Source organism: Triturus cristatus, chromosome 5_1, assembly GCF_964204655.1.
Source record: "Triturus cristatus chromosome 5_1, aTriCri1.1, whole genome shotgun sequence".
In the NCBI taxonomy this organism is placed as follows: Eukaryota; Metazoa; Chordata; class Amphibia; order Caudata; family Salamandridae; genus Triturus; species Triturus cristatus.
This window is the reverse complement of record NC_140587.1, coordinates 573,037,377-573,060,345: the sequence shown is the minus strand read 5'-3', so window position 1 is coordinate 573,060,345 and position 22,969 is coordinate 573,037,377. Positions and strand designations below refer to the sequence as shown.

General features: G+C 46.3%; 1 protein-coding gene across 1 annotated transcript in view; it reads left to right on the top strand.

The window, feature by feature from the left end:
- PREX2 (phosphatidylinositol-3,4,5-trisphosphate dependent Rac exchange factor 2) overlaps nt 1-22,969 on the top strand; it is a 1,250,200-nt gene that overhangs the window by 545,591 nt on the left and 681,640 nt on the right. The window contains exon 18 of the mRNA XM_085605489.1: nt 5,227-5,319. Within this exon, the coding sequence (XP_085461615.1) occupies nt 5,227-5,319 (93 nt within the window). The remainder of the gene's footprint in view (nt 1-5,226; nt 5,320-22,969) is intronic.

Here is a 22,969-nt window from a genome sequence, read left to right as displayed (position 1 = left end):
ATAACCCACATGCTACCTACCTGACACCCAGATGCCTTAATCAGATATTAGCAATAGACCCACAACAATGCCCTAGATCTTTTTCACATGGTGTGGAGTTTTGGGAATGACATCTTACTGGAAGACAGATGTGACCTACTTAATGACTGTATTGGTTGGGAAGGTGAAGAGCACCTGAGAGGGATACCCATTGGGGCTACCTTCTTGAGCGGGAGGGGAGTGAGAACTTCATTGGCCTAGCCTTAATTTTGGCTAAGAGACACATTGCCATGCATCGGAATGCATAGGATCCCCCACCAGTAGATAGTTGGGTCAGAGATGTGATTAAATGGACAAGAACTTAGAGCAGTGCATTAAAAAGAGAGTAGCATAGGGGTTGTAGGAAATACCCAACTTGGGACAAACTAATCATGGCTTTTGAACATCCGGAATAATAAGGGAACTCTACTACTAGCCGAAGGGCAATTCAGAATGATAACATACAGGAACAAATCCCGGGAAATGTTTTATATATGTTCTCATTTACTTTGTTCAATGTTAAAATTGTTCAATGCAAAATTAAAATCTGTAAGACCCAGCTAAGCAATGCCCTTAAGAGAGTAGAATGGAAAATAAATATGATATGAATAACTTAAAATCGAAGTAAAACTGTGGAAGACATTATTAACTCAAAGGAAAGACACAAGGCATCGTACAAGCATGTATGTTTTAGCAACATCTGAAGGACTGTCATGTAACAGTAATGATCATATTTTATTAAATCCAACAGATTTTTAAAAAAGTACACTCAAATGATTGCGGTAGTGTACCCAGGACAATTGCTTAATGTGACTTAGAAGAGATAGCTTGTCATTGCTGTAGCCAGTGTTGCAGCTGTCTTGACATGTGTGAGAAAGTGCCATCTTTCTTGCATGGTATGCCCCCACTTTTTGCTGAATTGCTGAATGTACTTTGACTGAGTGTGCCCTGGGCTCCTGCCAATCAGGTGCCCAGGGCCTATGTTCCTTCCCTAAAAACTGTGCTGAAACCTAAAACCCAAATTGGCAAACCCTGGCCACATGTCAACCCCTGGTAAATGGTACACTAGGTACCCAGGGCCTTGTGACCAGGGAAGGCCACTAAGGGCTGCAGCACTTATTGTGCCACCCTTAGAGGCCCTGTACCCTGACACAAACACACTGCCCTTGCAGGCTAAGTGTCTGGGTATAGAACAAGAGAGTCAACATGGCACACATCCCTGTGTGCCATGCCCACAACAATTCACTGCCCTGGCATACATCAGCCACCTCTTCTAGCTGGGTGCCCTATGCCAGAGGTGTGGGTACAGGAGCATGAGCCCTGTGCCCCTACAGTACCCAAATCCATTCCTGGGCACTGTAAGTGCAGTGCTGCCATTTAAGAGTATATGGTGCTGGGAGATCGTCAACACGAACTCCACAGCACCATGATGGCTCCACTGAAGACTGAGAAGTTTGGTATCAAACTTCTCAGCACATAAAACCCGCACTGATGCCAGTGCAGGATTTAATGCACAATGCACGACAGAGGGCATCTTAGAGATGCCCCCTGAATCTAACCTACAATCCACGTCCGGTCTGAGGGGCTGCCTAGGCTGCCACACAGCAGACATGTTGCTGGACCCCTGGGTAGAGAGCCATCCGCCCTCCTGGGACTGCAACAATGCACATCCTGGGCGAGGTGCTAGGTCTCCTCCCCCAGAATGGGCAGGGGAAGCTTCAAAGGCATGCCGCCTTTGTGAGCTTCTCCAGGCCACTTGCTGTACTCAGCAACTGGCCCCTACCGGTTCTAAACCCCCACTCTGTCTGGAAGACTGGCCGGGAACCCCAAGGAAGGACAGGGGGTGTGCCAGCCTCTGCCAACCCCACCCCTCAGGTGGGGGAGGCGAGGTGAAACACATCTCCGGGCTCTCACCATCTTGAAGATGGGGAGCCCTGCCCAAGCAGGACTAGGCCACTGCCCCCCTCCCACAGGAGAGTGGCAGGATAGGGGGTGTACCCACCCCAGGGCAGGGACCCAGTGGTCCCAGCCCTTTACCTACCTGTAACACCCCTAAATTTAGTATTTAGGGGAACCCTGAACCTTCCTTCCTTATATCCAGATTCCAAAACAGCAAAGAAGATCCAGAAGAAAGAAGACCTGCCATGCAGCTGCTAACAAGAGGAAGACACCAACTGCTTTGGCCCCAGCCCTACCTGCCTGTTGACCCTCAAACCTGCTCCTGCTAAACCCCGGCATCTCCCGTGGCCAGCAACCTCACAAACCCCGGGGGACCTGGCTACCTTGTGACTCTGAGCATCTGGGACTCCCACGAGCAGTGGCACTGCTCAAAGCAAGTAACTGATCCCTGGCATCAGCCAGGAACCGCGAACCCTGCACCCGCCAAGCCTGGCCTGTGCTGGAGTGGACAAAGAACACGAGGACATCCCCCCGGCGACTGTGACCCCGAATCCGGCACCCAAGGACCCACCTCAATGCTCCTGACGATGCCTGCAGCCTCAGAAACAGGGACCCCCCCCCAACCGCGATCAACAGAGGGTATGATTTTCTGACACCAAAAGGCACCCCTGCACCCGTCGCCCTGTGGCCCCCTGTGCCCAACTCCTGGGTACCTACCTATCCTCCAACTACCCAACTTACCTCTCGAAGTGGTGATCGCACCTGAAGAATCTTCATCCTCAAGCTTGCAGTCTTTGTTCGTTCTTGAGCTTCCCCATTGCAATCCATTGAGCACCCGACGGTCCTGGTAGTGCAACTTCTACTCTAACCTACTTCCCCATTTGCCCTGAACAAGTGACCAGGAGCCCAGCTCGCACAGCCGCGTGGCCTGCTAGCCAGCAGCCACCAACCACGGGCCCCCTGCCTCCCATAGGATAACATTGGGCCTACCTCACTCTGCACCCTGCTGCCCCAGTGCCGCTGAGGGTGTAACTACTGTACTTACGTGACCCTGGGAGACCCCTGAGTCTATGCCCAGCACCTTAACTCTGCCAGTCGAGTACTTACCCAAAAGTCGATAACAAACTTTTCCCCATAGGGTAACATTGGCTGGTTTCACTTGAAAATTCTTCTAAGTGTGGAGTTTCTAAACTTTAAAATATTCACCTAAAATCAACCAAGTAACGAAATCGAAAATACTCACCTGCTATTAGAAGAGATCCCAGTGCTGGATCTTGGTGTCCAGCACTGACCCTGAAAAGTTATTACAACCATACTTACCGCTAACTCAATTTTCTCCCATAGGAAACCATTGACTTTTTTTCTGTGAAATTTCTTGTGTCGATATTGGCAAACTATAAATATTCTTTAAAAATCGTACCAACAGTGAAAACGTAATTACTTACCTATTTTAGTGAGATGTCCCAGTACTGCGCCTAGGAGCCCAGCACTGAATTACAAAATTAACGAGAACATACTTTACCTGCAACTTGAATTTCCTTCCATAGGATAACATTGCCTGGTTTTTGCTGAAAAGTTTCTAAGTGTCGATTTTGCAAACTTACAAATATTCGTTAAAAATCACCTGTATAACCAAAACGCATTCTCTCAACTGCTTACAGGTGGTACACTAGTGCTGGATCCAGGATCCAACACTGAGCTAGAAAAAGTAACAATAACCCCACTTACCTGCTAAGTGAATTTCCTCCCATAGGATAACATTGGTGATTTAATTAGAAAAAGTTTCTAACTGTCAACTTTTAAAATACCAAAATATTGCTTAAAAAATAACAACAGTAACTAAATCGTATTTACTCACCTGTTTCGAGGAACTGTCCCAGGACTGAATCTAGGATCCAGTCCTGGAGTTAGAAAAGTAACCCTAAAAGTAATCAATTGCATTTAACTTGAAATTCCCATTGAGCTCAATGTATTATTGTGTTTGAAATTGTGTTGCCTATTGCAACAAACTGTAACTATTGCATTCAAAAGTCAATTGCCTATTGCAAAGTATTTAACTAAAGCATCTCATTCTGAGAAAGTATATTTTGATACCTATTGTTGGTTCTAAAATAAAACAACCATATATTTCTATATACAAACCATTGGCGTAGAGTTCAGTTCTTGAGTGTGTGAGACCATTTGCTGACTGAGTGTGTACAACAAATGCTTTACACTGTCCTCTGATGCTGCCTTACTGCTCGACCAAGCTACCACTTTAGAGAGTAAGGTTATATCTAACTTTAGCCTCTGCCAAACCTCTGGGGACTGTGGACTCTGACACACTGTACCTATTTGGGAACAGTATATACAGAGCCACTTTCGTACAACATGGTCCTGCAAGTACAGTATCTTCTACCTTGTGAATACTATGTCCAACCCACTATGCTCGGCTCTTCCATAGCTGTGGTGATATAATCTAGATATTCCCTGTTTCTCTTAGTAGGAGGGGGATAGGTTTGTTTTACAACATGGACTGTTACTCTACCAGTTCTCCTCCATGATCATAGACTTTACAGTCACTACAGTAACCTAAATCCAAGGTTATCATAGGGAGAGACCGGTGATGTTTTACAACCACTTCACATAGCATAATTATTGTTGTTCATTGGACTAGAGCGCAGTGTGCCTCATAACCCTGTGCAGCAAATTTACAAGTGAGCCACTGTGAAAGGCCAGCATCCCTCAGCTCCTGAGTTTATTAATTTCTTTTTGATCCTGAAGTGGAACTCCCTGTCTCCACCTCTACAATCACCTCAAGGATGTTTTCTTTCATTTAAGAAATCCAAAAGACAAACCATTCTTTATAGCCCCCCCATCCCATTCAGACAGACTAGTGCCCCCAACCCCCATATCTTAGTGAGAATGCTGCGCTTTATCCTGGCTGATATTAGGCTTTAGGAACTTCTCTTCTTCAATGACGTCAAATCAGATGCCAGGGAGAAGGGTATGCTCCATGGTGGATAGCAACCCCAGCCCCTCCCCTGACATTGTCTCAGGTACTCATGATTGGTGGGTCAGAGCCAGTGAATTTGTCAGAGCCTGTATTGTTAAGTAACATAACTATAATACTGCTGCTTTGTGACTGGATGTACAGCAGTGAATTGTTGTAAGCGTTGATAGATAAAATATGTTCCCTACATTATCCCCAGCTAATATATTAATACTATATACTAGAGGTTATAGGACTGCCAACAATGCTATTACATTTTCAGTTATCTAGTGGTAGAGTTTTTGAATTACTAACATGTGTTGGTGTTTTATTTGCAGATTAAAGCTAATGACGGCAGCTACGGGTTTGGTTTGGAGGACAGAAACAAAGTGCCTATTGTGAAGTTCCTGGAAAGGGGGTCGAATGCTGAGGTACAGTTTTCAAGATGACAGTCTAAAGTGTATTTTAAATTGTTTGGTTCTAAAGTGATAACACATGTCGCCTAACTGCGTACTACACGTTGTCAGAAACCGACTACACACAGAATAAGATCAGCAGTTACGTGATATCCTTTGTCTCAGAATGAGTGATAAGCTTTTATTGCGAAAAATGCTCAAATTTATAGGTGTTCTGATACAAAAAAAGGAGTTTGGATTGGTGTACCGCATCACTAAAAACCTTGTTTGGTCATCCACCAGAGAATGGCAAGGGGTTAGTGGGTGGAAGAACAACAGTTTTAGTCCCACCCAAGTAGGGGGTTCAAAAAGGAGCATTGCAACTGCATGCCTTTCTCCCCTAACATCATTGTGAGCTAAAAGATCCAGGTTCTTTGGTTCAGTGTATTTCAAAGAAGAGAGAGGGGAGACTATGAGCTGATAAAAGTCCAGTGCTCATGCTCCAAGAATTACAAATGTTTCCAAAAGTGGGATCACTGATCTTGGTAGATATAAGGGAAGTCTAGGTACTGGATAGTTTATAAGGCACTGTCAACAAGACCGCTTTTTGTTGCCCTCACACATACATCGAGGATATCGTGCTTCATTATAGGGCGAGTTCTCCTCGCCGGGCCGGCGCTGCCATGCCCTACAGGTCCCCGGAAGGGTCACTTTAGCAGAGATCTTTTTGTTATACCACCGTTTGAGGAGTGTGAGAGAGTCCTAAAGGGGTGGCAAGAGGTGTGTGTGACAGAGTGTGAGACCGGCCTCACGGCGTATGCCCTCCCGATCATTCAGCCAACCTGCAACCACCCCCAAGACACGGCATCTCTGACTCCGGCCACCCCAGCCACACAGACCCAAGGGCCGGCCAGAGCCCCCGACAGACTCGACACCCTATCACGCATGTCCGACCGAGGGAGCGGGAACCCCCGAGCCAGACCCAGAGGCGCCAGCCCAGTCACACCTCGGGTCGCCTTCCCCCGGGAGGACTCGATCGGCCACCAGGCCCCTGGGGAGCAGGCGCCTCGCCTGCCGAGCGTCTGGGGTCCCTCCCAGACCCACCTGAAAAGACCAAAGAAACGAGCGGCAGGAAATCCCGCCGAACCCCCGCAGTCTCCCAAGGCCCCTCTCTGCGAGGACTCCGGACTTCAAAGGGCAGGGGGAGTATAATAAGGGGTGCCGGAGGAATGAATGGCAGAGAAGACCTGGAACCATCGAAGCCTGCTGACGCTGTCGCGGCTCCCGAACACCGAACCACCTGGGCCTGCTGAGTGACTCGCGGCCCCCAGCCATTGAACCATCTGAGCCCTGCTGACGAGGTCGCGGCTTCCGAACTCTGAACCACCTGGGCCTGCTGAGTGACTCGCGGCCCCCAGCCATTGAACCATCTGAGCCCTGCTGATAAGATCGCGGCTCCCGAACTCCGACTACCTGTGCCTGTTGAGTGACTCGCGGCTCTCCCCTCGAGGACAAATTGGCAAGAGATCGCCCAGAGAAACAACACCCTCCAGCTCGAGGATTGTGAGCTATCCGCAGGGTACTTCGCAGAGACACTACCACCAAAGACTGTCCCGCTACCCCCATTCCCCTACCACCGATTTGTAGACTCTTGTGCCGCTGATGTACTCCTTACGCTTTGGATCATAAAGATCCCTTGAAACCTTCGATAAAAGAACCTATCGTCCTACAAAGAATACGTGTGGTGTCACTCTGTTCGTAGTGTAAGCTCAGGGTGTGCGCGCCTGGTTCGGCCTACTTGGGAGAGGTGGGTCAAAGGGGTGGGCAAGACGTGCATCGAACCCCCCTCCGGCGAACGCCTTTCCAACACAGAGTGAGATTAAAACTGGCTAGGGGATATCTATTCTGACGTGTGGATTCCCTGTCAGATTAAAAGACCTGGTAGGTCAGTGCTACTGTTGGAGCTGCTTTGGCCCCTAGTAGCCAAGTTTGATTTCCTTTATGAGGTAGAAATGGATCAACATATTTCGTGCCCCTGTTGGTCTAAACAGACCCCTTGTGCTTCATCAGGACCAAAGAAACAAAGGGAGGGTAAATAGCCAACCCCTCTTGTGATTCAGCAATGAGCCACCCTCCTCAAACAGGGTGGTACTGACTCGTGATTAATATCATTGGTTGTCCAACCTAGAAGAGAACATGGGATAAGAAGAAAACCAGGAGGAAAAAACAGAAATCATGGCAGGGTTAAGAACAAATTCTGGCATAAGTTCTCTTACTAACCAGAAGGTCCCTTAGCGTGGACCACTGTGTGCATCTGATAAAGTCAACAGATGTATAAATATACATACATACACGGCTCCTTATTAGCTTAGCTAGAAGGTCCCTTAATGTGGACCTCTCTTCTGGAAGGGGAGCCAGTGGAGGTCTCTCAGGTGGGTTCGTTTAGTAAGGTCCAGCATGAGTCTGGCTGTGGTGTTCTGTGTGGCCTGGAATCTTCTGAGGAGCTGGATGGAGATGCTGGCATTTAGGGTGTTGCCATAGTCGAGGCGGCTGGTGACGACGGCCTGAGTGACAGCTTTTCTGGTGTTGGTTGAGATCCATCTGAAGAGGCAGGAGGGGGCAACAACGTTGACATGTTGTTTCATAGTTAGTCGGGTGTCGAGGATGATCCAGAGGGTTCGAGTTCTACAGGCCACCAGGTATGGTCCCATATGGAGGTGTTCTTCCCAAAAATAAGTATATCAGTACTGTCAGAGTTGAGTTGGAGGCAGTTGTCTCTCATCCATTTGGCTACATTGGTCATGGTAATTGCAAAAGTTGGTTTTGCCGTTGGAGGGGTATCTCCACATTGTTTGTTGATGCTGGCACGGTGTATCATCTTGTAGCCTTTGGGAGTGCCAGTGGTGATGTCGGGGTTTGAGGAGGGGTTGAGCCACGTTCTGGTGAGCGAGAGAATCAGTTTAGTGTCGTCTGCGTATGAGATTATGTTAAGTCCATGGGATCGGACGATGTCTGCAAGATGGGTTTTGTAGATGTTGAACAAGGTGGGGCTGAGGGATGATCCTTCTGGTACGCCGCATATGATGTCTTTGGGGGTTGAGCTGAAGGGAGGCAGTTTTATGCTCTGTGTGCGTCATCTAAGGAAGGAGGTGATCCACTTGAGGCCGTCTTGCTTAATGCCTATGTTGTAGAGTCTGTTATAAGGGTGTTGAGAGAGACAGTGTTGAACACCATTAAGAGGTCGAGGAGAATCAGGGTCACAGTTTCTCGATGGTCGAGGGGGTTCTGATGTCGTTAGTGCCAGTAATCAGAGCGAGATGTCTCAGTGCTGTAGTTGGCGTGGAATCCTGATTGTTAGGTGTCCAGTAGGTGTTTTGTTCCAGGAATTCAGTGGTTTATGGCTTTCTCAAGTACTTTGGCTGGGTAGAGGAGTAGGGAGGTCAGACAATAATTTTTTAGATCGCTGGTAAGGAGGCTTTCTTTAGGAGGGGTCTGACATCTGCGTGTTTCCATCTGTCCGGCTAGGTTGCTGTGAAGATGGAGGTGGTGAGGGTGCTGGTGAGTCACGTTCTGATTTGGTTCATTGCAAGGTTGTAGAGGTGGTGGGGGTAGAGGTCGATGGGTGCCCCAGAGTGGATGGAAGATATGATGGCTGAGGTGGACAGGGCAGTGAGTGGAGACCAGGTGATAATGGTTTGGCTGATGTTCTCTGGTTTGTTGAGGTCGTTGGGGTTGAGGGTTGCAGATTGGAGGGTGAAATTGTTGTAGATGTTGTGATCTCGCTGTGGAAACAGTCTGAGAAGGAGTCACAGAGTTCTTGGGAAGGGTGGATGGTGTTCTCTATGGCTGTCGGGTTGGAGAATTCTTTGACCATTTTGAAGAGTCCTTTGTGTGGTTCCCCGCAGACTTGATGCATGTGGTGATGCGAGTGGTGGTGGCTGCTTTTTTGGTTTTCTTGTTGTGGCGGTGATCTTTGCTGAGTGCTGTTTTGTGAGCTGCTCTGTCAGCGGGATTCTTAGTGGTGCACCATCGTTTCTTCAGTTGGTGGCAGTTGCACTTGCCGAGTAGGACTTAGTGATGAGAGTCGAATGCTAGGGGTGTGATGAGGTTTGGAATGGCGTCGCAGAATGCTGCTCGGGTACCAGGGGTCTGTAGGTGAGGATGCCTCTTATGGTGGGCTTCGTGTCAGTTTGCAGTAGGAAGTTGAGGTGTTCCATGAGGGGTGTGGGGTCGTCGTTGGTGATGGTGCATCTGAAGGTGTCCTTGAAGATGATGGTGATACCTCCACATTGTTTGTTGATGCTGGCACGGTGTATCATCTTGTATCTTTTGGGAGTGCCAGTGGTGATGTCGGGGTTTGAGGAGGGGTTGAGCCATGTTCTGGTGATGAAAGCAATGTCTGGGTAGAGGGTGGTGATAGTGTCCCAGATTTCTGTGGGTGTTTGCTAAGGGAGTGGGAGTTGAGCAGGATACAGTTAAGCGGTTGCGAGGTGTTCTTGGTCTTGTGGGCAGGAGTGTTGCGGAATCTTTCATAAGTCGCGTCGCTGGACAAGTGGCAGTGTCGGCAGGTGAAGGGTCCTTTGGTGGATCATGGGGAGTAGGACACACAGCTGTTGTTTCAGCCCAGGAGTTCATTGGTGGTGTACAGTCGGGTGGTGGGAGGGCAAGGGTTCCTGGTGCAGGGCGTTGTTAAACTGGTGGTGCGTTGGCAGCATGTCTGCTGCACATGTCCACTGCGTGGCTGTGCAGGGGTGTCCATTAGTGTTGCTGGTGGGTGGTTCTAGTGGTTTTGGGCACGAATCTGGGTTGGGCAGCGTAGTGTCAGGGACTGCAGACAGCGCAGGGACATAGACTGCAGGAAGCGCTGGGCCAATGCAGGGACAGCAGGCAGCACAGGGACAGCAGGTAGCACGGGGACTGCAGGCAGCACAGAGAAAGCAGGCAGTGCAGGTACAGCAGGCAGTGCAGGGACAGCTCAGAGACAGAACTGCAGGCAGCATAGTTGCAAGGACTGCAGGCAATGCAGGGACAGCAGGCCAAGCAGGGATAGCAGGCAGCACAGGGACAGGGACTGCAGGCAGTGCAGGGATAGCAGGGACAGGACAGGGACAAGGCCTGCAGGCAGCACAGGAACAAGGACTGTAGGCAGTGCAGGGACAGAAGGCAGCACAGGGGCAGGGACAGAGTGCAGCGTGGGGCAGTGCAGGTATATCAGAGACAGTGCAGGGATAAGTACTGCTGGCAGCACAGGGACAGCGCAAGGACTGCAGGCAGCACAGGGACAGCAGGCTGCAAGCAGCACAGGGACAGAAGGCTATAGGCAGTGCAAGGACATGGATGTGGGAAACTGGGATCAGGTGAAGGAGGGGTGGTCCAGCCCAGGCTCTTCTGGGCTCAGATGCATGCAGATGAGCCCACCCTTGCGGGAGCCACAGGGGCCCTTTATTGTTGCCGGGAGGTCTGAAAACTGGATGAACGAGCTGGCCCTGCCTACAGGGCTGCTGGGACGTGTAGTACGGTGGGGGAGGGGGTCAGAGGAAATGTGGAGCGAGGTAACAGCCGTACCGCGAGGGGAGACACCCTCAGGAGGGGAAGGGTGGTTAGGCGGCTTCCCGCAATGCGGGAGCCGCTTTGGCCCTTTATTGGCACTAGGAGGTGCGAAAATCAGATAAACCAGCTACCCTGCCTCTGGGGCAGCTGGGAAGTGTAGCCCAGTAGTGGGAGGGGCCAGAGGCACTGTGGAGTGAGGTCACGGCAGTAGCTGGAGGGGAGACACCCTCTGGAGGGGAAAGGCAGCCAGGTGGCTTCCTGCGATGCGGGAGCTGCAAGGGCCCTTTATTGGCGCTGGGAGGTGCGAAAATCAGATAAACCAGCTGGCCACGCCTCTGGGGCTGATAAGAAGTGTAGTCCAGAGGTGGGAGGGAATTCAGAGTTGCTGTGGAGTGAGGTAGCAGCAGCAGCTGGCGGGGAGACCCCCTCAGTAGGGAAAGGGCGGTCAGGTGGCTTCCCATAGTATGACCCACCGCAACACACATGGAACACCTCCCAAGCGCAGAGTAAGGCAAGGCAGCGTTGCCTTGCCATACTCCATGTTTTTGAGGCCATCCAAAGCCATACATAGTGGCTTTGTGACTCATAGATAGGATTTTGTAATCTGCATCGCCAGAGTGTCACAAAAAGTTACATAAGCTCATAAATAAGCCCCACAATTCGACTACGATAACCATTTGAAATAAATGTAATTATGTGAGAAAGAGCCATCTTTCTTGCATGGTATGCCCCCACTTTTTGCTGAATTGCTGAATGTACTTTGACTGAGGGTGCCCTGGATTCCTGCCAATCAGGTGCCCAGGGCCTATGTTCCTTCCCTAAAACCTAAAACCCAAATTGGCAAACCATGGCGACATGTCAGCCCCTGGTAAATGGTACCCTAGGTACCCAGGGCCTTGTGACTAGGGAAGGCCTCTAAGGGCTGCAGCACTTATTGTGCCACCCTTACAGGCCCTGTACCCTAACACAAACACACTGGCCTTGCAGGCTGAGTGTCTGGGTACAAGAGAAAACAAAGAGTTGACATGGCACACATCCCTGTGTGCCATGCCCACAACCTACACTGCCCTGGAATACAGCAGCCACCCCTCTAGCTGGGTGCCCTATGCCAGTGGTGTGGGCACAGGAACATGAGCCCTGTGCCCCTACAGTACCCAGGTCCATTCCTGGGCCCTGTAAGTGCAGTGCTGCCATTTAAGAGTATATGGTGCTGGGAGCTCGTCAAACACAAACTCCACAGCACCATAATGGCAACACTGAAGACTGAGAAGTTTGGTATCAAACTTCTCAGCACATTAAACCCGCACTGATGCCAGTGTGGAATTTAATGTACAAAGCACTACAGAGGGCATCTTAGAGATGCCCCCTGAAACCTAACCTACAATCCACGTCTTGTCTGAGAGGCTGCCTAGGCTGCCACACAGCAGACATGTTGCTGGACCCCTGGGTGGAGAGCCCCCGCTCTCCTGGGCCTGCAACAATGCACATCCTGGTCGAGGTGCTAGGATGGGCAGGGGGAAGCTTCAAAGGCATGCCGCCTTTGTGAGCTTCTCCAGGCCACTTGTACTCAGCAACTGGCCCCCACCGGTTCTGACCCCCACTCTGGTGGGAAGACTGGCCGGAAACTCCAAGTAAGGACAGGGGATGTGCCAGCCCTGCCAACCCCACTCCTCAGGTGGGGGAGGCGAGGTGAAGCACATATCTGGGCCCTCGCCATCTTGAAGATGGGGAGCCCTACCCAATCAGGACTAGGTCACTGCCCCCCTCCCACAGGAGAGTGGCAGGATAGGGGGTGTACCCACCCCAGGACAGGGACCCAGTGGTCCCTGCCCTTTACATACCTGTAACGCCCCTTAATTTAGTATTTAGGGACACCCTGAACCTTCCTACCTCAGATTCCAGATTCTAAACCCGCAAAGAAGATCAGGAAGAAAGAAGACCTGCCGTGCAGCTGCTAAGAAGAGGAAGACACCAACTGCTTTGGCCCCAGCCCTACCGGCCTGTCGACCCTCGAACCTGCTAAATCCCGGCACCTCCTGTGGCCAGCAACCTCACAAACCCCGGAGGACCTGGCTACCTTGTGACTCTGAGCACCTGGGACTCCCACGAGCAGTGGCTCTGCTCAAAGCAAGTATGTAACCCCTGGCATCAGCCCGGAACCGTGAACCATGCACACTCTGCACCCGCCATGCCTGGCCTGTGCCGGAGTGGACAAAGACCCCGAGGACGTCCCCCTGGCGGCTGTGACCCCAAGTCCGGCACCCAAGGACCCACCTTGACGCTCCTGACGATGCCTGCAGCCTCAGAACCAGGGACCCCCCCAACCGCGATCAACAGAGGGCAAGATTTCCCGACACCAAAAGGTACCCCTGCAGCCCCCTGTACCTGACTCCTGGGTACCTACCTATCCTCCAACTACCCAACTTACCTCTCGAAGTGGTGGTGGCACCTGACGAATCTCAATCCCCGAGCTTGCAGCCTTTGTTCGTCCTTGAGCTTTTCCACAGCAATCCATTGAGCGCCCGAAGGCTCAAAAGCACCCTGCACCCAGCCGCCCGATTGGCCCTGGCAGTGCAAACTCTACTCCTATCTACTTCCCCATTTGCCCTGAGCAAGTGACCAGGAGCCCAGCTCGCACAGCCGCTTGGCCTGCTAGCCAGCAGCCACCAAGCAAGGGTCCCCTGCCTTCCATAGGATAACATTGGGCCTACCTCACTCTGCACCCGGCTGCCCCTGTGCCGCTGAGGGTGCAACAACTGTACTTACCTGACCCTGGGAGACCCCTGAGTCTATGCCCAGAACCTTAACTCTGCCAGTCGAGTACTTACCCAAAAGCTGATAACTCACTTTTCTTCCATACGGTAACACTGACTGGTTCCTCTTGAAATTTCTTCTGTGTGGAGTTTCTAAACTTTAAAATATTCACCTAAAATCAACCGAGTGACGAAAACGGAAATACTCACCTGCTATTAGGAGAGATCCCAGTGCTGGATCTTGGTGCCCAGCACTGACCCTGAAAAGTACTTACGACCGTACTTACCACTAACTAAATTTTCTCCCATAGGAAACCATTGACTGTTTTTCTGTGAAATTTCTTCTAAGTGTCGATTTTTGCAAACTACAAATATTCTTTAAAAATCGTACCAACTGTGAAAATGTAATTACTTACCTGTTTTAGATAAATGCCCCAATACTGAGCCTAGGAGCCCAGCACAGGATTACAAAAGTAATGAGAACATACTTTACCCGTATCTTGAATTTTCTCCTATAGGAAAACATTGACTGTTTTTCTGTGAAATTTCTTCCATGTCGATTTTGCAAACTTATAAATATTCCTTAAAAATCGCCTGTGTAACTTAAACGCAGTTTCTCAACTGCATACAGGTGGTACACTAGTGCTGGATCTAGGATCCAACACTGACCTAGAAAAAGTAACCATAACCCCACTTACCTGCTAAGTGAATTTCCTTTTCATATAATAACATTGGTAATTTGATTAGAAAAAGTTTTTAAGTGTCAACTTTTAAAATAGCAAAATATTGCTTAAAAATCACAACAGTAACTAAAACAAATTTATACACTTGTTTCCAAGAACTGTCCCAGGACTGAATCTAGGATCCAGTCCTGGAGTTAGAAAAGTAATCCTGAAAGTAATCAATTGCACCTAACTTAAATTTCCCATTGAGCTCAATGTATTATTGTGTTTGAAATTGTGTTGCCTATTGCAACAAACTGTATCTGCAAAAGTCAATTGCCTATTGCAAAGTATTTAACTAAAGCATCTCATTCTGAGAAAGTATATTTTGATACCTATTGTTGGTTCTAAAATAAAACAACCATATATTTTTTTATATAAACCATTGGCCTAGAGTTCAGTTCTTGAGTGTGTGAGACCATTTGCTGACTGAGTGTGTGCAACAAATGCTTTACACTGTCCTCTGATACTGCCTTACTGCTCGACCAAGCTACCACTTTAGAGAGTAAGGTTATATCTAACTTTAACCTCTGCCAAACCTCTGGGGACTGTGGACTCTGTACACACTGTACCTATTTGGGTACAGTATATACAGAGCCACTTTCTCACAAATTATACATCCGGCAAATAAATATATTGCACAAACCAAGCAAATACATGTGGCTTAAGTAACTTATTGCTTAATATGAACCTATAGGAATCTGTAGTATCTTACATCTCTGTCCATACTTGTTGTTCTCCTCTTTCATCACATGCAATGCCTCTAGAATGTTACAGGGCGATGATGCTCTGTGGAATGTTGGGTGTCTCTCAAGAAAGGCACAGTTGAGATGGGCTGAGCTGCCTGCTGGCTGCTCCTGGTGGGGCTTATACATTATTACTTCTGGACTCAACTACTTATCTTCAATAAACCAACTTTAAATATCTCTATGTGTCCAGCTTCATTACTACAATTTTTCGGCGACTATTTGATCTTACCTACACGTCAATTAAAGAACTCAATTTTCAAGAAGGCAAGATATTCAAACCTCATCTATCTTCAAGCAAAGACTCTGGCATCAGAACCCCACCAGTGACCAACACACCGGTCGCCCCCTACCTGCACATGCCAGATTCTTCTTTAATATTTCATCAACTCCAGTGTTTTCTCAACAACTTCAACTTCAAGGAATATCTACACTACTTCAATCTCAACACTACAACAGCAGCACCTCAACAAGGAAGGTAACTGGTGGTTGCCTGAGTGTGTCTGCAGAATGTTGTATGGTGTTCAATTCTGCGCATATCAACCTCAACCAATTTCAAAATTAGCCAGTTTTTCCTGCCTGCGCTTCCTTGCTGCCTTCCAGTTCCTGCTGCCTCCTAGTGCCTACTGCTCATACACTATCTCAAGAGGGAAGGTAAAAGCAGAGATTCATTTCTACAACCTATAGTGTATTTTCAAACTTCTGTGAATGTTTTCAATATCAAAGCTTCATAGGGTGAGCAAAGGATATGGTAATACTTTACCCTGCTACCTCCCAGTTGCTGCTGCTTGCTAGTTCCTGCTGCTCTTCAATACCTCAACATACAAAGTCTTCAAAACGTCCAGGCAAGTGTCACTGTGGTTAAATCTATTTGTCAATGTGTGACCGGTTTTACCCTTTGGATGTGCCGTCTTGTGTCAGGACTAAATCTAGTAAGGACTTAAGTGCAGTGCTGGAGCAGCGTGGGCAGGAGTTCATATTCAATAAAGGAAAGACATTGTCCTTTTACATCATTATGCCTACTGATACGTGCAGCGTGCAAACTCTTTCTGTGCAAGGGTAGCATTTCATCTTTCTTGAGTTTGGTATGAGCGACTATTTTTGAGGGAAAGCAACATTGCTGGTATCAACCTGCGTCCTCATTTGAGTTTTGTGCTCATTTCCCACATATCGACATCTGCACTGTCTGGCAAAGAAGTGTCAAATCGATTTTGTGTGCTCCAGCCAAGGTGAGACTGACATTTGGATGTTTGTTGGACTCAAACTTCTCTTGGATGAATCTACAAAATCCACGCTTTCAAAATGCAGGTGCAAACTCCTGCCATACATTTTATCACAAAGTATACAGTGTGCTTTCATTGTGCATGTGCAGACATTCAGGGGTGAGTTCATTTTTGTATTTATTTGTGTTCTTGCTGCCTCGTGGACATCCGGCAGTTCAACCGCCCAGTTTTCATTTAAATATGAATCGCATGTTGCTGCCTATGCGTGCGCGGTTACCTCCTCCACTTCTCGATTTCCACTTCTGTGATGTACCTGCCATTGTTGTCTTTGCGACATTCAAGTTTCACTGCTCTGCATCTTTGTGCGCAAGCACACGCCGTGAGCCATCCCATGCTGGCGTGACTGTGTGCCGCCATCTTTCGGCTGGAGTCTGCAGAGTTTTCTACATATCCTTCAATGGGCCATTTTCTGCCAACCACGTTGTCCGCTTGTATAAACTTTTATTCATTTTCAATTGCGTCGACTTGCTTCCCATTTCATGCATTGGTGCCGCTGTCTCTCTTCAAGTCACCGGACAGTCTACACCGGATACAGCGTACAATTCATTTCATTCTAGAGTTTGGCTAGTCATGGTATAATCGAATGCAGAAGTCACTTTCAATATGTTTTTGGTTGTTTCAGCAAGGTACTTTCACCGTTTTTTGTTGTTGTCTGTTCTACGTAATTTCTGAAATTGTCGAAACTGAACCAAATCTCTACTTGTACCATCATTTGTTTCTTCAGTCTTCCTGTTTTAGAGTTTTTGGTTACAGCGTGTGGCACATCATGTGGTGAGTTCAAATTTCTTCACAAGCCCAGGCCTTTATCAGTCTTCAGTGGGCGTCTTCCCTGCACCATTATTCTATTCTGTTTCTAGTCTTGTGAAGCCACAGTTTTCCGCTGAAGTTTTGTTTCGTCCCTACACTATTGCGATGACAGGCTCACCATTTTATATGCATGTTCAATAATCTAACATAAGTATGTTTAAAAAGTAAAAAAAAAAAAATTCTGCACATCGTTAGTTCAAAAGAAACTCAATAGTTTTAGTCCTCTCCAGACAATCTCTTCTTAGTTTGTTGGTTCAAACTGTGGTGTGTGTCACATGGGTATTGTGACATGTACACATCGTTATAACTCCATTCAAATGAAATGTTAATGAAAATGGTTATTTAACTTTGTTTTGTTATATGAATCTATGTTTGGGTTTGTTACACATTTTATGATGCTACTGTTCTTTTCAAGCTTTATCCTCACATGATTGTTGTGTTTCTATTTACATATATGGACCTGGACTCTCTATAGAGTTCGAATATTCAATTATCTCAATTCACACGCATTAATGTACTTCTATGTACATTTGCCCATATGTACTACTCACTGTTTCTAATCTATTTTCAAGTATTTTTCATGGGTTCTTACCCTCATTTGTTTCTTGACAATGAATATACTCACTCACTTTTCAAGGTATTTCACTTTTCAATGTATGTCAGGTTCAGGTTCAATATTCAATTATACCATTGCTCCACACAAAGTGTGTAGTATTCTTGAACAACATCTCAATGTCTTCAACATCAAGCAGAGCTGAGTATCTTTCTAAATCTTCACTCCTACAACCTCAGCACTACAACGGCAGCATCTCAACAACCAAGTCATCTACTAGCTTTCAAGCGCCATTCAATATTCAATATTCAGGTCTACACTACTTCAATCTCTCAAACACCTTTTCTCTGGACCACAGTTGCTGCACTTTTAGCCACCGTAAGCCTTCCACTCATCTTCAGTTGCACTGTTAGTGGAGACAAAACATGTCAATCTACAAATCTTGTCAATCTGCATTGCCCTCCGTATTTGTGCCCCTGAAGGAAGGGATTTGCTTCATTTTCTTGAATTTTGGCTGTCTAGTAGTGAAGATTGCATCTGCGTTATGTTTTTTTTTCCAGCCAGCTAACCTCACACTTCACTCCGTCACGATGTGACTCAACGTGTGATCAAACTTTTTGTATTCAAGATCTCCAATTGTCACAGAGGATTGACATTTGTTGCCACCGTGAGTCTCACTTGTATTACTTCTACTCTATGTGTCTATGTGTGGCTTTATCTAAAAGTCTCAATCAAATTCACATTTTTTATGGTTGCCTCTTGGGACATTGAAATTTAAAACTGCCGTGTTTTGGTTCAAAAGGAAGCCACACGACTGAATAGCAGGGTACGCTCTTACCTGCACGTGGAGTTCCATGATGATCCTGCTTTCAATGCTCCTGTGACGTCCTCCACTTGTGGAATTATCGTTGTGGTGGAGCATTCAAGACCGCTGATTTCTGCTTTACTGTTTCATGTACGAACTTGCCGGGTACCTCCCGGGACTACGTACAAAACATGCTGCCATATTGAAGTTGACCTACTATGCTGTGCTTCTATTTTTCAAGCTTCAATCGGCCAACCACGTTCTCCGCATTTGCACGCATCCGGCTAGTACAGCGTGTGAGAGTGTTAAGAGAATGTAAATCTCGCATCACTTTACGGAAGGTAGAGCTCTCTTTCATCGTGTGTCAAGCCCGGTCAGTCTTGCAATGATTACTTACAATTAGAGCGTTTAAAGGTTCTGTTCAATTTTGCAGGTCTCGACAGCTGTTCCCTTCGAACCACATTTTTTCAAGGGTCCACTGACTACAACGTATCAATACTTTGGACCCCATGTCTCTTTCTTTTGTTTGGATGCGCTCCTGTCACGGCACATGTCAACCAACTTCGATACTTCAATACTTCAATACTTCAATACGGTGAAGATACTTTTCAATTTTGCACGCTATGCAATTGTTAGTACTGTTCAGTTTCTCATCATGTATTTTTCAAAGGGAAGTTTTTCTCCCGTTTTGGCATTTACAGAGCATGTTGTTTTTCACGTTTCTAGCGCTACGTCAAAGACCAACCTTCGCTGTGTTCTCTTTCATTTAGTTCGATATGCTCGTTTTCAAATGCTATAATCTTTTCTGCTTTTGCATAGTGTTTTCAGTGCTGTTTTGTTTTCTAAAATGGTAATTCTAGGTTAACCATTACATGACCCTGTACTCAAGTGTCCGCTGTATGGTATCTATGTATTTCAATTTACTTTAATGGGGTATTTATATATATGTCCCTAGTTACATGCTCTCAAGATTTCAATTACTCAATCTTCTCAATTTGTCGTTTATCTATTTACTTGCATGTGTTCAATTACTCAATTATCTCAATGTACATGTATGCGTGCAGTATTCCTTGGTAGGGAATGCGTACCTCAATTCACTTATAAATTTGCATGGATTCCAGTTGTATTCCCTTGTTGGGATTACATTGTGTTGTACTTACTACTGTACTCACGTTTTTAAATGGTCACTCTCAATAGTTCAATTACTCGATTTTTCAATGTTTTTCAATGTGTGACCTTTATGAGGTTGTCAATTTATGTTGCTGCCTCTCAACATTTCAATGTTTTTTTTCAATGTTTGACCTTTTGAGGTTGTCGATATAGAGGTTTATCCCTCTCTATTCTTCAATGTCTACATAGAGGTTTATTCCTCTTAAATTTTTCAATGTTTCTTCAATGTAACTTATTTTAATGCTGTTTTACAGGGTGGTATGAAGGATCTTTTGTTGTTCTTTCATCTGCCTCTCTGTTTGCTACTTTCATTTTCTCAATGCCTGTTTTTTTTCACACCTTTTCTTCCAGTGGGTGTGTCTCGAGTAGTTCTTGGGTTTCCTTTCCATTTTCTATTTTCTTTCTCGTTGTTCTATAGAAAAGTGGATGTATATTTATGTGTTTGAATCCTTCTTTGGTTTTCTCACACCCTTCTACCTCCTTGTTGCTTCTATTTTCTTTCTCGTAGTTTTATGTAGAAGGGAGGATGAGTATTTATTTATGTGTTCGCACTCTTCGGTGGTTTCCTCCCACTCTTTCTAGTTTCCTGTCCTTTCCATGCAGCTTTTCTCTTTCTGCCTATTCTGTTGTTCCAGTCCTTTTTCTTCTCTACTGTTCTATCCGTTGCTGGGTTAGGGAAGAAAGGGAGATATGTAGTATCTTACATCGCTGTCCATACTTGTTGTTCTCCTCTTTCATCACATGCAATGCCTCTAGAATGTTACAGTGTGATGATGCTCTGTGGAATGTTGGGTGTCTCTCAAGAAAGGCACAGTTGAGATGGGCTGAGCTGCCTGCTGGCTGCTCCTGGTGGGGCTTATACATTAATACTTCTGGACTCAACTACTTATCTTCAATGAACCAACTTTAAATATCTCTACGTGTCCAGCTTCATTACTACAATTTTTTGGCGACTATTTGATCTTACCTACACGTCAATTAAAGAACTCAATTTTCAAGAAGGCAAGATATTCAAACCTCATCTATCTTCAAGCAAAGACTCTGGCATCAGAACCCCACCAGTGACCACCACACCGGTCGCCCCCTACCTGCACATGCCAGATTCTTCTTTAATATTTCATCAACTCCAGTGTTTTCTCAACAACTTCAACTTCAAGGAATATCTACACTACTTCAATCTCAACACTACAACAGCAGCACCTCAACAAGGAAGGTAACTGGTGGTTGCCTGAGTGTGTCTGCAGAATGTTGTATGGTGTTCAATTCTGCGCATATCAACCTCAACCAATTTCAAAATTAGCCAGTTTTTCCTGCCTGCGCTTCCTTGCTGCCTTCCAGTTCCTGCTGCCTCCTAGTGCCTACTGCTCATACACTATCTCAAGAGGGAAGGTAAAAGCAGAGATTCATTTCTACAACCTATAGTGTATTTTCAAACTTCTGTGAATGTTTTCAATATCAAAGCTTCATAGGGTGAGCAAAGGATATGGTAATACTTTACCCTGCTACCTCCCAGTTGCTGCTGCTTGCTAGTTCCTGCTGCTCTTCAATACCTCAACATACAAAGTCTTCAAAACGTCCAGGCAAGTGTCACTGTGGTTAAATCTATTTGTCAATGTGTGACCGGTTTTACCCTTTGGATGTGCCGTCTTCTGTCAGGACTAAATCTAGTAAGGACTTAAGTGCAGTGCTGGAGCAGCGTGGGCAGGAGTTCATATTCAATAAAGGAAAGACATTGTCCTTTTACATCATTATGCCTACTGATACGTGCAGCGTGCAAACTCTTTCTGTGCAAGGGTAGCATTTCATCTTTCTTGAGTTTGGTATGAGCGACTATTTTTGAGGGAAAGCAACATTGCTGGTATCAACCTGCGTCCTCATTTGAGTTTTGTGCTCATTTCCCACATATCGACATCTGCACTGTCTGGCAAAGAAGTGTCAAATCGATTTTGTATGCTCCAGCCAAGGTGAGACTGACATTTGGATGTTTGTTGGATTCAAACTTCTCTTGGATGAATCTACAAAATCCACGCTTTCAAAATGCAGGTGCAAACTCCTGCCATACATTTTATCACAAAGTATACAGTGTGCTTTCATTGTGCATGTGCAGACATTCAGGGGTGAGTTCATTTTTGTATTTATTTGTGTTCTTGCTGCGTCGTGGACATCCGGCAGTTCAACCGCCTAGTTTTCATTTAAATATGAATCGCATGTTGCTGCCTATGCGTGCGCGGTTACCTCCTCCACTTCTCGATTTCCACTTCTGTGATGTACCTGCCATTGTTGTCTTTGCGACGTTCAAGTTTCACTGCTCTGCATCTTTGTGCGCAAGCACACGCCGTGAGCCATCCCATGCTGGCGTGACTGCGTGCCGCCATCTTTCGGCTGGAGTCTGCAGAGTTTTCTACATATCCTTCAATGGGCCATTTTCTGCCAACCACGTTGTCCGCTTGTATAAACTTTTATTCATTTTCAATTGCGTCGACTTGCTTCCCATTTCATGCATTGGTGCCGCTGTCTCTCTTCAAGTCACGGGACAGTCTACACTGGATACAGCGTACAATTCATTTCATTCTAGAGTTTGGCTAGTCATGGTATAATCGAATGCAGAAGTCACGTTCAATATGTTTTTGGTTGTTTCAGCAAGGTACTTTCACCGTTTTTTGTTGTTGTCTGTTCTACGTAATTTCTGAAATTGTCGAAACTGAACCAAATCTCTACTTGTACCATCATTTGTTTCTTCAGTCTTCCTGTTTTAGAGTTTTTGGTTACAGCGTGTGGCACATCATGTGGTGAGTTCAAATTTCTTCACAAGCCCAGGCCTTTATCAGTCTTCAGTGGGCGTCTTCCCTGCACCATTATTCTATTCTGTTTCTAGTCTTGTGAAGCCACAGTTTTCCGCTGAAGTTTTGTTTCGTCCCTACACTATTGCGATGACAGGCTCACCATTTTATATGCATGTTCAATAATCTAACATAAGTATGTTTAAAAAGTAAAAAAAAAAAATTCTACACATCGTTAGTTCAAAAGAAACTCAATAGTTTTAGTCCTCTCCAGACAATCTCTTCTTAGTTTGTTGGTTCAAACTGTGGTGTGTGTCACATGGGTATTGTGACATGTACACATCGTTATAACTCCATTCAAATGAAATGTTAATGAAAATGGTTATTTAACTTTGTTTTGTTATATGAATCTATGTTTGGGTTTGTTACACATTTTATGATGCTACTGTTCTTTTCAAGCTTTGTCCTCACATGATTGTTGTGTTTCTATTTACATATATGGACCTGGACTCTCTAT